We start from the raw sequence: 15713 nt of genomic DNA, 5'->3' as shown, positions 1-15713 counted from the left end.
AATAAAAAGCTTCCCAGACAAGAAAAAGCTTTAAAAAGTCTCCTGCCACCAAACCAGTATTACAAGAAATGTTAAATGGCCTGTGAGGAGGAAGAGAAGGAAGAAGGGGATGAGCAGGAAATGAGGAAGGGGAAGGGGTACAGGGAGGGGGAGAAGAAGACGATGACAAAGACACATAGGTAAAAGAATAAAATTGCAATAAATAGGTACCTATCAATAATCACTTTAAATGTAAGTGGCTTAAATGCTCCTACCAAAAGAGACATGGATAAGAAACCAAGACATATATATATGCTGTCTACAAGAAACCCACTGCAGAACAAAAGATAAACACCAAGTAAAAGTATAAAGATAGGAAAAGATATTTCATGTAAATGGAAGCTTTTAAGAAGCTGGTGTAATAATACTTGTATCTGACAAAACGGACTTTAAAACAAAGGCCTTAGTAAGAGGCTAAGAAGGACACTACATAATAAATGGAACAATCTAACAGGAGGATATAACCCTTGTAAAGATTTATGCATGAACACAGGAAGACTTAAATATATAAAGCAAATCTGGATGGGCATAAACAGAGAGAATGACATAATACAGTCATAGAAGGAGATTTTAACACTCCATTGACATCAATGGATAGATGTTCCATACAGAAAAACATCAAGGAAATAACAGCCTTAAATGACCCACTAGATCAGGTGAATTTTATTGATATCTTCACAGCATTTCATCCCAAAACAGCAGAATATACATTCTTCTCAAGTGCACATGGAACATTTTGTAGGATGGACCACATGTTAGGACACAAAAGAAGTCTCAATAAATTTAAGAAGACTGAAATCATATAAAGCAACTTCTCTAATAATAATGCTATGAGACTAGAAATCAATTAGAAAAAAAAAAACCTGAAATACATACAAAGACATGGAGGATATAGAGCATGTTATTAAACAATGAATAAGTTAACAAAGAAATCAAGGAAAAAATCAAAAGACACAAGCAAACAAATTAAAATGAGAACCCAACAACCCAGTATCTGTGGGACACTGGGAAAGCAATCCCAAGAGGGAAATTCACAGCATTAGAGGCCTACCTCAAGAAACAAGAAAAATTGCAAATAAACAATCTAACTTTACACTTAAAGGAACTTGAAAAAGAACAAGAAACAAAGCCCAAAGTAAATAGAAAGAAGGAAATTACAAAGATCAGAGCAGAAATAAGTAAAATAGAGTCTAAAAAGTATACAAAAGATCAATGAGACCAAGAGCTAGTACTTTGAAAAGTTAAACAAGATTGACAAATCTTTAACCAGACTCCTCAAGAAAAAAAAGGAGAAGACATAAATAAAATAAAAAATGAAAGAGCATAAGTAACAACTGACACCAGAGAAGTACTAGGGATTGTCAGAAAATATTATAAACAACTACACGCCAACAAATTGGACAATCTCAACAAAATGCATAAATTCCTAGAAACATAATATATTCCAAAACTGAATCAGGAAGAACCAGAAAAACAGAATAAACATATTACAATCAGTGAAACTGAAGCAGTAATCAAAAATTCCCAACAAACAAAAATCCTGGATGAAATTATTTCAAAGGTACATTTTACCAAAGAAGAACTAATACCTCTTCTCAAATGTTTCAAAAAAATTCAAGAGGAGGGAAATATCCCAAGCTCATTTTACTTAGCCAGCATTATCCCAATTCCAAAACCAGATAAGGACACTACAAAGAAAGAAAATTATAGGCCAGTATCCCTGATAAACATAAATGCTAAAATCCTCAACAAAATATTAGCAAAATGGATCCAGCAACACATTAACAAGGTCATATATCATAATCAAGTGGGATTTATTCCAGGGATGCAAGTTTGGTACCTGATCATACCAATAGATGCAAAAAAGGCATTCGATAAAACCCAGGACCCATTTATGATAAAAACTCTCAGTAAAGTGGGAATGGAGGGATCATACCTCAATGAAACAAAGATCATATGTGACAAGCCCACAGCCAACATCATACTCAATGAGCAAAGACTACAAGTGTTTCCAGTAAGTTCAGGAACAAGACAAGATGTCTACTTTCACCAGTCTTATTCAACATAGTACTGAAGTCCTAGTCACAGCAGTCTGACAAGATGATTAAAAAGCCATTCAAATTGGAACAGAAGAAGTAAAACTGTTATTTGCAGATGACATGATACTGTACCTAGAGAATCCTTAAGGGGACAAAAGCATACATTAGGGTAAAGATAGTCTATTCAATATATGGTGGAAGGAAAATTGGACAGATAACATACAAAAAAAATTAAACTAGAACACCTTCTTCTACCAAACACAAGAATAAACTCAAAATGGACTAAAAACTTACATGTTAAACTCAAAAACCATAAAATTCCTAGGAGTAAACATAGACAGTAAAATCTCAGACCTTTTTCACAGCAATATTTTTTTCTAATGCATTTCCTCAGTCAAAGGAAACAAAAGAAAAATAAACAAATGGGACTACATCAAACTAAAAATGTTTTGCATGGCAAAGGAAGCCATCAACAAAATGAAAATACAGCCCACTGAGTGGGAGAACATGTTCTCTGATACCTCTGATAAGAGTTTAATATCCAAAATTTATAAGGAACTTATAAAACTCAACACCCAAAAAACAAACAATCCAATGAAGAAACAGGCAAAGAACCCGAATAGACAGTTCTCCAAAGTGGACATGTGGATGGCAAATAAACATAGGAAAGGGTGCTTAATGTCACTAGTCATCAGAGAAATGCACATTAAAACTACAATGAGATATCACCTCACACCTGTCAGAATGCCTATCATCAATAAATCAACGAACAAGTGCTGGCAAGGATGTGAAGAAAAGGGAGCCCTCATGCACTGTTGGTGGGAATGCAGATTGGGACAGCCACTGTGGAAAGCAGTATGGAGTTACCTCAAAATTTTTTTAAAAAATGGAACTTCCTTATGACCTAGCAATTCAGTCCACTTCTGGGAACATACCCAAAGAAACCTGAAACACTAATTCAAAAAAATATATACACCGCTATGTTCACTGCAGTGTTATTTACAATAGCCAAGATTTGAAAGCAGCCTACATGCCCATCAGTAAATGAGTGAATAAAAAAGCCTGTGGTATATAATGCTACTCAGCCTTAAAAAAGAAGAAAATCTTACCTTTTGTGAAAGCATGGATGGACCTGGAGAGTATTATGATTTCATTTATAAGTGGAATCTAATGAACAAATAAAGTAAGAGCACGTACAGAAAACAGGCTGACAGCTGTCAGAGGAGAAGGGGTTGGGGGCTGGGTGAGAAAGGTGAAGGGATTAGGCAAAGGAAAAAGAGACTCCCAGACACAGACACAGGTAGAACAGGGTGAAGAGGGCATAAACGGTGGTAGAAGGAGACCTGATTTGTGGTAGTAAACACACAGTACAATTACAGATGAAGTAATGTAGACTTGTACACTCCAAACCTATATAATTTTATTAACCACTGTCACCCCAACAAATTCAATAAAAATATATCAAATATTAAAGAAAAAGAAAAATCACTTAATTTCTCTAGGCTTTATTTCTCTCTATTGAAAAAAATGGTCTATATGGAAGGGAGTTAGAGTGTTACACTCATTGATTTTTCTTGTAGTTAAAACAAAAGTATACACTTATAGTTATGAAATATTTCAATGCTAGCTACAAAGCATAGAAAATATTATAAATTACCTGTAACACCTAGGTTACCACCACCAACCTAAAACAAAATAATAGTTTGCTGTATTTGTTCCAGTTCTCTCACTTTTTGGGAAAAAATAGATAAAGCAAAATTCCCATATCCTATTTCTTCCTGTTTCTTTACTCTCTAGAACAATGATTTTCAACCTTTTCATCTCATGGCACACATAAACAAATTACTAAAATTCTGTGGCACACCAAAAAATATATTACATTTTTTTACAATCTGACAAAAAATAGGCATAAAAGGAGGAGACCAAAAAAAAACAGAATTATCTTCTGGAGGGCAGGCCCCTTGTAGTACAGGCTTCCCCCATGAAGGAAGTATTCTAGGAAACCATCTGTATCAGTATATCAGCTGGCATTGTTGTGAGAGGCTGCATTTGGCTTCAGTGAATTTTTTTGAAGGTTCTTTCAACATGTTTGCTCATTTTTTTCATGGGTGATTTACAAGTGCACCTGCCCACACCACACTGAGTGTTTAGCAGTTTTTGACCCAAAATGGCATGACCCACTGTCCCACTCTCCCTAGTCACCCAATCTTGCCCCAAGTGACTTTTTTTGTTGTTTTCCCAATGAAAAAAAGCCCTCAAAGGGAAACATTTTACCAGTGTGGAAGAGGTGCTTCCACACTGGTAAACAGATTCTGCTGAAAAAACAGCAGAAGTACTAAAAGGCATCAAAATTGATAAGTTCAAAAACTATTCTGAGCAGTGGAAAGAAGTCTTGATAGGTGTACTGAATCAAATGGAGAGTGCTTTGAAGGTGCCTGAAGATTAAACATGCAAGAATACATAATTTTTATAAATAAACTCTGGGTTTTGGGGGTCTGCCCCCCCCTTGTAAATTTTTATTTATTCACACTGGACAGCTTATCTTGTTGGCTATTGTCCTTTTTTTTATCTGCCAATGTTATGGAAATAGGTAGTACTGCATGTTTTAAAATTTTTTCTATTGTTGCCTGGCTGGTGTGGCTCAGTGGATTGTGTGGCTACGTAGATTGTGCCCCCGCCTGCAAAACAAAAGGTTGCTGGTTTAATTCCCAGTCTGGGCACATGCCTGGGGTGCAGGCCAGGTCCCCAGTAGGGGGCACTCAAGAGGTAACCACATATTAATGTTTCTCTACCTCTCTTACTCCTTCCTTTCCCCTCTCTCTAAAAATAAATAAATAAAATCTTTTAAAAAAAAGGATGCCCAGGCCCTCCAATGGCAATTCTAACTTGAAAAAAAATTCTTCCATCATCATTTATGATGTATTATAGAATTGTACACCTGAAACTTATATAATTTTATTAACCAATGTCACCTCAATAAAGTCAATAAAGAAGTAAAAAATTAAATTAAATTAAATTAAAATTCTTGTGGCATACCAATTGAAAATTGCTGCTCTAGAGGTATCCACTATCCTAAGGCTACTGATTATCCTGACCAATTTCATTGTTTAAGCAAGTGATTACGTACCTACAACAACTATATAATACTGCTTACTGTGTGTTTAAAGGTACATAAGTTGTATTACAGCATATATATGCTTTCCCATTTAATTGTTCATTCAACATTGTTTTTTGAGATTTACCCACATTACTATCTCTCCATCTATGTAGGGATTTATATCTGGCTCACTAATTTTAAACTCCCATATATTATTTCATTAGGAATAAACCACATTTTATTGAGTTGCCTTACCTATGGACACTTAGGTAACTCACAGTTTTTAAAAGCAGGGGTGCAGTAAAAACCTCTGTGTGTGTCTGCCTGCTACCGCATGAAGGAGTTTCTCTAGGTAGGAGAGACACTTAGACATGGTTTTGTTGAATATGCTCAACTTCATCTTTCCTAGATATTCCCCATTTTTTTCCCAAAGTGGTAACACCAATGTACTCTCACAAGCAATATTAAAGCATTCCCCATTCTCCATACCCTCATCAATATGTGAAAATATGAGAACTTATTAATTGTGTCAAAATGAAGGTTATGGAGTGGTAACTAAGGGTTACACTTAGTAGATATTTCCCTGAGGTCCCTTTCTGGTCATATTATTGTGGTCACCACATCAATGCCAGGTCTTATCAAAATAAAATAAAGGATGTGGAAAAAAACCTTCTTCCACAGTTTATATTGAATTTACTTTTCCTCAAGAAATGTCTTTCATGGCTAATGCTGGCCATGAACCCATAAATCAGGCCATTAAAGAGGAATGGGGACATGGCCCTAGCTCTGTATTTATTTTCTTGTACTCATAATCCAATGTTACTTAAAAAGCAAACTGCCCAGTATGCAAGCCAAAGCAAATACTCGGGATTTTGCCAGGCAAAATGCCTGTGGAGAAATGAGTCAATTCATACAAAATTCAAAGCTGTCTTTGGTCAGCGACATTTTCGTGAAAATCTGTGGGTGGGTAAAAGTTTTGCAAAATTCCTTTTTGCTATTGGATAAAATTCATCCAGGAAAAATAAGCAAAATTTAAGTGGCGACCCACATTCCCCTTAATTCCCTTATTAACACTCCCAAATCTCCCAGCACAACTGCTTTCTGTTGCGCACGAAGGAAGCCATTAGTGTTTCTGATACTGGCAACAGAATCCTGTCCCTCTCTGCTTACTCTGCTTGGATTAGATAGGCTTTCTCATGAGACGTACTGGCTGACTGAACAAGCTTCAGCTCATTCAGAGCACACCTTCCCGGGAATGCTACCCTGGCACTGCAAACTCTTCCCCTTAATCGCAAAAAGACCTACAGTAAAAACACTCATCAGCATACGCTCCGTTGGAACCATTACTATGGATACTGTTAAGGATGGTTAGTGTACATCTACAGTTTTGAGTGACACTTTTAGGAACATGAAACAGGAGCTAAGGGAAAAAATTCAGAGACTCCCAGACTTCTTCTGGCTTGGAAATTTGAAACCTTATCATCTCAGAAAAACATAATTGACTTCAGCACAATTATACACAGAAATGCTCAAAAATTCTATTAATTCCAAGACTCATCAATGTTGGGGTTTATCTAAGTTCAATAAGGTCTAAACAGAATGATTTTGTACCTAGAAATTACTTGAGCTAATAGACAGCAGTGAATGGACACCAGTATTTTTAATATAATATTGCCATATTTTAGTTTCTGACTTGAGGTCTGCCTGTCTGCCCAAGAGGACTTTACTTCTCAAGGCCTTTGCCATTGGCTAGGAAGACCTCTGTAATCAAGGCAAGGCCTGCACAGAGAGCACCTGGTTTGGCTTTCCACAGAAGCAATAAGAATGAGATCTACAGAAGGGTGGAGTTGCCTGGGTGGGAAAGAGAAAAGAAACAATTCTCTTCTTCCACTAAGTTACCCAAATAATACATTAACAATTCTACCCCAGTTCTGCCACCTAGAATCTTAAGAGATCTGAATCCCAGAGTTCAGGGTAAGGCTGAGAAGTTACAGTCAGAGATTCTGAGGATGCACTGTCCCATGCATGAAATAGGATTTGGCACCAAGGGAGGGCATGAGTGGTAGCTTCTTACTGTACACAGGGCTACAGTCACTGAGTAGCCCTTTCACACTCCCTTCTCCTATCACAACTCCCAGAAGCTCACTGTGCTGCTTGTAGCCCTGGTCACAAAACACAATTGGGTCATCACATCTTTCTTGGGTCAATAAGCTAAGTGAGTGAAAATGATGACTGACTGTAAGTATGGTCCACAGAAAATTAATAGCAGTGAAACATACGTAAAACAAAACTGGACTGGGTCTTATAATTCAAAGTGATCCAAGTGTTTGCAGCATGTGACACAGCCACAAAAACCCAAAGATCACTTCATGTCTCCAAAAGAAGAATGTGGTCATTTTACTTGGCAAGAATCTTGAGCTTTAAATCAACTACCACCAGATTTTCAAAGCAGTAGGAGATGAAACATTTCAGTTTTAACAGTTCTTTGTGTCTGAAATCCAAGAGTGTAAAGATTGGTTTTACAAAAGGCAGAAAAATGCATCTTTTTCAGATGTGCATTTACATTCAATACAATGTCTTCCATCAATAGATCACAACTTGAGAAGCCTGTTAAACTCTCATGGTAAAGTTATTTGTTGCCAGTTAGCTATAGCCCTACAAATTAAGCAAATGACATGCAGCAACAGTCTTCATACATAAATATTCATGATATGATATGATATGATATGTATGTGTTAATATGAAAATGGATGTCTTCCTGCAAAAAATATATTAGTCAACTCCTAAGAAACCCTGTTTTATATAAATACATTTGCACTAAAACATGCATAAGTAAATGCTTTGTGGTTCTAAATTTGATATGGAATTAAATCTAATAATCTGAATTTTGCCAAGATTCCATTCAGAAGTGGGGAGTGGGCAGACTAAGGGAAAGAGAAATCACCTCCCATACCTATCCTGAACAATACAATGAAAAACTATGTAGAAGCCTGCAAACATTCACTTCACAGCTTATTCTTTCACTAAGTATTCCTATTTTAATAGTCATGCACTTCTGCAAAAGTCAGCTGTCACAGAGCATGTGTAAAGGACACATGGAAAAGCCAAAGAAGGGGTAGGATCAAGGGTGGGAGGTGGGGATGGCTGGGGTGGGGGGACGTGGTGGGGGGAAAATGGAGACAACTGTACTTGAACAACCATTTTTTAAAGAAGAGAGGAAAAAACAATAACATGTTTCCAATCCATAAAAACAAAAGTCAACTTGCTGTATGCCTCTGCAAGCTCTGAGAACGGTAAAAAATGGAGAAATCCTATTGCACAAAATTAATTTTTCAATGCAAAAAATTATTTTTTCAGATAATTTAAAGCTTTTTTTTTTCAGTAAAGCCAAATCCACCAAACTATTTTCAGCCAGGATTAGTCATAACTAAAAGGTTGGACTGTTTTCACTCAGAGACTGAATGTCTTTCCTGCCTGCAATAGGCCTGTGTGTTCCAAACAGAGTAAATGGAATTGCCTTCAATTGCTTGTCTCTTTCTGGCATTTTTTTAACGCAGAACCCTACTGACAGAAAAAGGTTTTGCTGCCTGGAATGCAATTATTCTTTTCACTCATATAACCTGGCATTCTCACAATGTATCAGCTTCAGGTTTTCCTTCAGAAAAATCACAACATGGGGCATAATGTAATGACAAGAAATGAAATTTCATCCAGCCAGAAATTCTTAAAACTCAACATACCTACTGGATGGTATCAAGTGCTTCTAATACTTGCACTACAGCTATTGTCCAATTGGTTTGCTTTTATATGAATCAGACAACTTGGTCAATCTTTAATCAAACTTAAACATATTCCAGATCTTTGTCATCAAGACATACTACAGAAAGAAGAAATTCTGCCTGGGCGACCCCAATCTCACTGAGTTCCTTCTCAAAATTTTTACATATTTTACACATTTAGTGACCTATAGCATATTCAATATCTGGGGAGAACCTACAATTCTCAGATTCTAACTCTAAAAGAAATAATCCTGTCAATCTAAACTAATATATTATAAAATGCATGCTCTTTTTTTTCCCCCAAGAGTTAAGTGAACAGTCTGAGATTGTGCAAAGCTGCCCTGTGATCCCAAGGGTGATGTCCTGCTTACAAACACTGAGGGTTTCTGTTAGGTGTGAAAAGATTGTGAAATCATGTAAAAGTCATATCATTAAAGATAGTCAATTTTGCCAGGAAAGAGATAGTTCCAGGATGGATGTTGTGACAGGGGAGGCAGAGGAAAAAGAGACACCATGCGTACTTCCTTCAACACCAAAGGACATTCCTCTCTTGGTTCTTTCTCCTCTATCTTTCCACAAAATTCTGTCTCCTTAAAATTCAGTGAGATCCTGTGAGATTCTGCCCCTGTGTTATCCTTTGGGTGTTTATGCTGACTATAAATCATTAACTAGTCCCACATCCCTGGAGTATGCAGTGTGCAGGCAGGTGAGAGAGTACATGCAACGCATTTTTACTAGCCAAGCTGCTAAGTGTGAGTTCCTTTCCAAATATCAGAACCACTCCTCCTCTAGCCCCAATACCAGCCTGGTTATTAGAGAGAGAGGGAAAAATCACTGAATATTTGTTTTGGAAAAGACATAAAGCTTGCTGCTGTGCAGTGTGTGTTCCTCTGCCCTGCACATTTCAGCAACTTCACGTTGGTGCCCAGTAAGCATCTATTTTCCAAGATTTTGGACACTGTGGCAGATCAGCTTCTCAGATCAACGACATAGTGGATCATTTACATTTGCAGAAGAGAATCAAACAGTGAAGGGATACCCAACAGCTAATAATTAAAGAAACTTCCCCCTTCCTCAGACTGAAGAGGAGTCAAAATTTAATGGATACTTAGAGTTGCTCATGTCATCCAAATTCCATAAAAGGAGAAATGTCCCCTGACGTGTGGGCCAACTCTGGAAAAACACATACACTTTCCATGGACTCCCACAGGCTTTGGAAAACTCACCGTACACTTGTTAGGCTTCTCTCCGGAGTGGACTCTCATATGGATCAGCAGTTTATAGCGGGCATTGAATGGCTTGTACCTTCGAGGACACCCTGCCCAGAAGCAAGTGAAGTCTTCCCCTTTGCGCTGGTCTATGTGTACCTTCTCGATATGCCGCACGAGTTCCTCCTGCTGGTCATACAAGGCGCTGCAGTCGATCCAGCGACAGCAGTGCTTGCCCCCGAGGTCGTCCATCTCCCCATCCTCCTCCAAGGTAGTCTGGGACAGGGCCAGCGTCTGGGCATGGGGGACCAGCTCCTGGTGGTGCAGGTGCGGATGGGCGTGGTAGGGGGGTGGAGGGCCTTGGGGCAGTGGTGGCAGAGGAGGCGCAGGGGGCAGATCTAGAGCTGCACTGGGGAAATCATCCAGGCGCTCTGTCTTCAGCAGGCCGGCTGGCTGGCCATCGGAGCCTGGCAGGCCATGCTGCACCACCATGTTGTTGACCACACCAGGCTGAAGGCCGCCGTGTTCCAGCTGCTGCATGCGCTCATACTCCAGCGTGCTGTCCTCCCCATAGGCCGGGAGTGCCAGGCCACCGCTGGCCACCCGTACACCCTTCTGGCCATTAGGCACAGAACACGGCTGGGGGATGCAGCTACCGCGCACTCCCAGGAAATGCCCATAGACCTCAGGCTGCGGCGACATGTTGGCCGGGGAAGCCCTCGACCCATTGATGTAGGCAACCAAGGACGTGGGAGAGGTACGAATGATGGTATTGAAGTCTATCCCAATGCCATCGGACAACGGGGACAAGGAAAGTGCTCTCTTCTTGGAGCGGGCTGAGTGAGATCTGGCTGAAGAGTGTCGGGGACTAGAGTAAGGAGAGTGGCTATTTTCCATGCCAAAAAGGTAGGAGGGCAATGAGTTAGACACACTGTTGTTGGACATGGCTGTCCCAGGAGGGAGGCTGAGGTGGTCCCCTAGATCGATGCCATTCTGAGAGCTGTGACTGGCGGAGAGTGCCGGGAGAGCCCTGTAGCCGTGAGACCACTCTTGTTTCACGCTCAAAGCGGACTGACTTTCTGTCAGGCTCAAAGTCGAGGATGCCAAAGACTCACGTGAAATAAGGGACCTGGAACAGCAGCCAGAAAGGAGGAAAAAAAAAAAGGCAAACATTTTAGCAGGATATAGATTGCTTAAAAGCTAAAAGAACATTGCACTGACAATCCCTTAAGTATTTCCCCTAATTACATTGTCGGCTAAACACACATTCTTTGGCTAAGATAACACCAAGGCTTTTAGTTCCAGGTAAATAACATTTTACCAAGAACAATAAAGGCTAATGCTCACTGGACTAATAAAACAAAAGATCTATTGTTATAAATAATCTTAACACTTTAACGATAATAAATAGTCCTTGTTTTATTTTTAAACTTTTTAATGTAGGGGGAAAATTAGAGACCTGAGAATAATTATTGATGCCTGACATGGCAAACTAAATAAGCAAGTTCTTATTAAGCACCTTCTGTGTGCAACACACCACAAATAGGCATTGTAGGGCATGTAAGTCTAAACAGTGCCCCAGTCTTTGACCAAAATCAACTTGGTGAGGTAAAACAAAAACCTATGCTTGATTTGAAAAAAAAAACATAAATCCTCAAAGTCAAAGGGCCATCCAGGATACCTAGTAATCGTTTCTTAACTTTGCAGTAATTCCTCTCCTGTTCTCCTTGCCCTTTTTCAAAACATACCTCATGTCACAATATTTACGTGCATATCAAGATGATTTGTAATGTAGTCTGGACACTTTAAAATTCATTTTGCTTTGTGATGACATTGTTGCCTTAAAACTGACTGAAGAGAAAAGCTTTGTCCCTTGGATGGAAAATTTGTCACAAAGGCTAGACATATCTCACTGTATTTTTCAACTCAGATATGGGGCATATCAGAAAAACCTGGTTTATTTATATGTACCTGCATTTGTTTTTTGCAGAAACCTTTTTTTCTTACAAAAAATAATAATAAAAATATATAAATGTCTTCCCAGAACAAACCCATATACTACTTCCAGCTGCTGAACAGCCACCCTGTTGCAAAGGAACTGAGGGAAAAAGAAGCACTCTCATCCCTTCTGTTCTTCTTGCTCCTTTTTACAGAATGGAAGCCAGGAGCACTGTTTCCTGCAGGCATGAGATATCAGCCAGAAAATATCTCAGCTCCGAAGTGCATTGTATAAGGTGATAGATAACACCATTGTGGATATGATGTTTCCATCAGGTGAAGTAATGTTTACCAATGACAAACGCACAAAGAATTTATGTCCAGTTGCCCTTGACAGATTTTTTTTCTTGGTCTAAATTCTTATATTTGGGCTGAAGTCCTTTTGTAAGCCCCAAAGTGATTTCTGAGCCATCTGTTTTTTAATTCCCCATGGACACTTCAATTATTTTCCCAGCATACCCGCAGCATGCAGCTCTCCCTGCAGAGCTCAGCTGAAGGTTCCTGGTGATAGAATGTCAAGAACCTTTTGGTCTCTTCCCCAGGGAGATCCAGGAATTACATTCTGACCCAAGCCAAATCAGTAGTTATGTTGTGCATGAGGCAGACATCCTTTGCTTTACACCCTGAGGTTGAGAAAGTTTATGGAGCATTTTCAAATGATGCATTTGCCTGGTCACTGTCACTCTGGAGTGTTTCAGATTTTTAGGCAGTGAATAATAGCAGGTGGAAAGCATTTTATCTACATGTATGTACTTTGTATATTATGTTATTTGGTTTGAGGACAGCCTATGTTGAGACATATTTATTTGTTCCATTGTCCAGGGATGTTTCATACTTTTCTCAAGTTATGCCTGACTATAGCTCAGTTTATATTTGAGCATAACCCCATGTAGTCATGTTAACTCCTCAACATCAGTTTTCTAAGACAGTTATCATATATGTTTCAGGAAGGAAAGTCTCTATTCTACTCTATTCTATTCACTAAGGCAATTATATACAGAAAACTCTCTTTTTTATTTCAAACAAGTAATAAAAACAAAACTTCCAAAAACATAGGCCTTGGGACCTGTAGCCCTCATCCCTCCTGTGCAATTACCCAGATCTTCTATCTTTCAAAGTTCTAGTCCATGAAATCTCCCCCAAATATGCTAGCTCTCAGTGATAGTCCTCTTTCCAGAGACGTAACATATTGTCTGTACTGCACCTTAAGCATAACTTCCTCAACACAATTACCATCTTCAATAAAATTCAAAGCCTTTCCACAGAACAAAGCATTTTTATCTCCCCCAGTACTCACCAGAGTGTTAGATACATAATAAGTTTTTAAAAAATTGTTGATTAAGAGAGTGAACAAATAATCAATATAATAACTAACCATCTTTTATAGCTTGCAAAGCATTTTCCCTATACATTTATTATTTTATTTGATACAGCCTGTGAGGTAAATAAACCAGATTTTTAAAATAATTTCTACTTAAGGACCAAATTTCTTACAGAACTACAAATGAGGCAGCATTTGATAGGCAGTCACCTAGCTGGACCACATACATCCTCTGTGCCCCACATCGTATCCCACATGTGGTCCATAAGGCTCTGCTTGATTAAAGGACCTGGTACAACAGGCTTAAAGTCACCCAAGCTACAACTGGAACCCACTTTTCCTGTTCTCTTTCTGCAACAATATGTTGAATGACTGTGAAAGCTTCCAAAGGACTCTCCTGTGACCCCTGCTGCTGTGCACACCATGCCTATGGGAAGAAAAGTGACAGAGCTGTGGCTCTATCACTTTACTGAGAGCAATCTCCATTTCCATATGTTTATCTGACCCTTAGGAAATTATTTCTGGTTTGGAGCTATATGTGAAAAAAAAAGCAATATAGCTCAAACAAAATAAAACCAATACGAAAGACTCAGAAGCTACCAGTGAAACAGGTTAGGGTGGCTAGTAAAGCAAGAGTTCAGTAACTTTCATGGGACATAAAAGGAGTGATGTGAATTGCATGGTTCAAGGCCAAGCTCAAAAGAAATACTAACTTACACATCATGTGTAACTCCTCAAAACTGATGTGGTATGGTGTGTGTGTGTGTGTGTGTGTGTGTGTGTGTAGAAGGGAGGGGAGGGGAGGGGGAAGATAAGGGAGGGGAGGGGAGGGATATATGTATCTCCTATTCTATATGGAAGTTCTTGTCTATGTGCCTGGACAAATCCCCTGAAGAGTTAATACTGCATCTAAACACAGGATGGCTTTATAAAATGTCAGAACTGACAGAGAGAGAACCCTGACTCCATTCTCAGCCCCCTTGGCCTTCTCTGAGCTTTGTGACACAGCCCAACCCAAAAGGAAACCCTAGGAAATTCCATCCCTAGAAATCACCTCAATAATTTCTGGTTTAAAAGAGAAAATGTGGTGCTTTTTTGGATCTGGAATGACATTATTAGACAGATGGTTGAACTTTGTAACTGATAAACTAAGCAACATTGGGCAAAGCCCTTAGACTTTGTGTCTGAGGTCCATCATCTATAAAACAGAGGTAGTTTATAAACATTCAATCATAAAATATAGAATCACAGTGGATGTGAAAGCACTAGAGAAACTAAACATATATAAAATCTATGCAAGTATCATCCAAGCTCTTCTACTGTCCAACTTTTGCCAAATTTGTATATGAAGTGACTGTATGAGGTTATATCAGCAGCTCGGCCTTGTCACTTTAGGGAAAATATGTGCAACAGTGTCTATATTAAGAGTTTGGGCAATGCCTAAACGAAGAATGGCTCCTGGATCTTCAGGAGGGTAAGGTATAGTTTATATTTCTCATTAAGTAGGGCTAGTCAGAAATGGTTGGGAACTTAATAAAGGCAAATGTACACCATTAGGGCATGATTCTCATCATTGAGTTAAACATAACCCAACAAAGCTAAGGAAGAGTACTTTTTCCAAGATAAGCACTCCAGAAAAAAAAAAAACCCTCAAAGAAAGTAAAAAAAAGAAATAGTCTGTAAATCTATAAAAACTACTCAATGTTATCAATAATTAAGAGATACAAATTTTTAAAATGTCATTTTTCACATCATATTGGCAAAAGTAATAAAAATAATAATTCCTAGTATTTGATAAGAGAACAGGAACTCTCAGACTCTGGGTGAGTTTATAAATGGGTTCAGTCTTTTCTGCAGTGATGTTTTAAGAATACATATCAAAGCCTCAAAACTATACATTTCTAGCAAATTTTACTTCTAAGAATTTATTCTAATTACCAGGGATATGCAACAAAGTATTCACAAGATTGATTAAATAAAGTATGACTTATAACAGTAAAATAAAAGAAAAATAAATGCCCTGTAATAAAAAACTGATAAAATTATAGTTTTATTTATATACGTTTTAAATAAAATGGAATCTTGGTTAGGAAAAAGCCATTGTATGATGGTGAATATTTTCATTACAAAAGAAAGTGTTTATGTTAACTGAACAAAGTAATTATAACACTATGTAGGTTATTAGATCAACTGGGCACAAAGGAAAATCTATGCTTATAACATATGTGTTTC

General features: G+C 38.3%; 1 protein-coding gene across 5 annotated transcripts in view; it reads right to left on the bottom strand.

Annotated features, from left to right (window-relative positions):
• Nucleotides 1-15713, bottom strand: part of GLIS3 (GLIS family zinc finger 3) — a 452994-nt gene that overhangs the window by 289297 nt on the left and 147984 nt on the right. For all 5 annotated transcript variants that reach the window (XM_045840588.1, XM_045840586.1, XM_045840590.1 and 2 more), the window contains one exon: nucleotides 10181-11291. In XM_045840588.1, coding sequence (XP_045696544.1) covers nucleotides 10181-11291 — 1111 coding nt within the window. The remainder of the gene's footprint in view (nucleotides 1-10180; nucleotides 11292-15713) is intronic.

The sequence above is a fragment of the Phyllostomus hastatus genome, unplaced genomic scaffold (assembly GCF_019186645.2).
Source record: "Phyllostomus hastatus isolate PE091 unplaced genomic scaffold, TTU_PhHast_1.1 phas_contig_34, whole genome shotgun sequence".
In the NCBI taxonomy this organism is placed as follows: Eukaryota; Metazoa; Chordata; class Mammalia; order Chiroptera; family Phyllostomidae; genus Phyllostomus; species Phyllostomus hastatus.
Note: the sequence above shows the minus strand (reverse complement) of the source record. Positions and strands in the feature narration are given on the sequence as shown.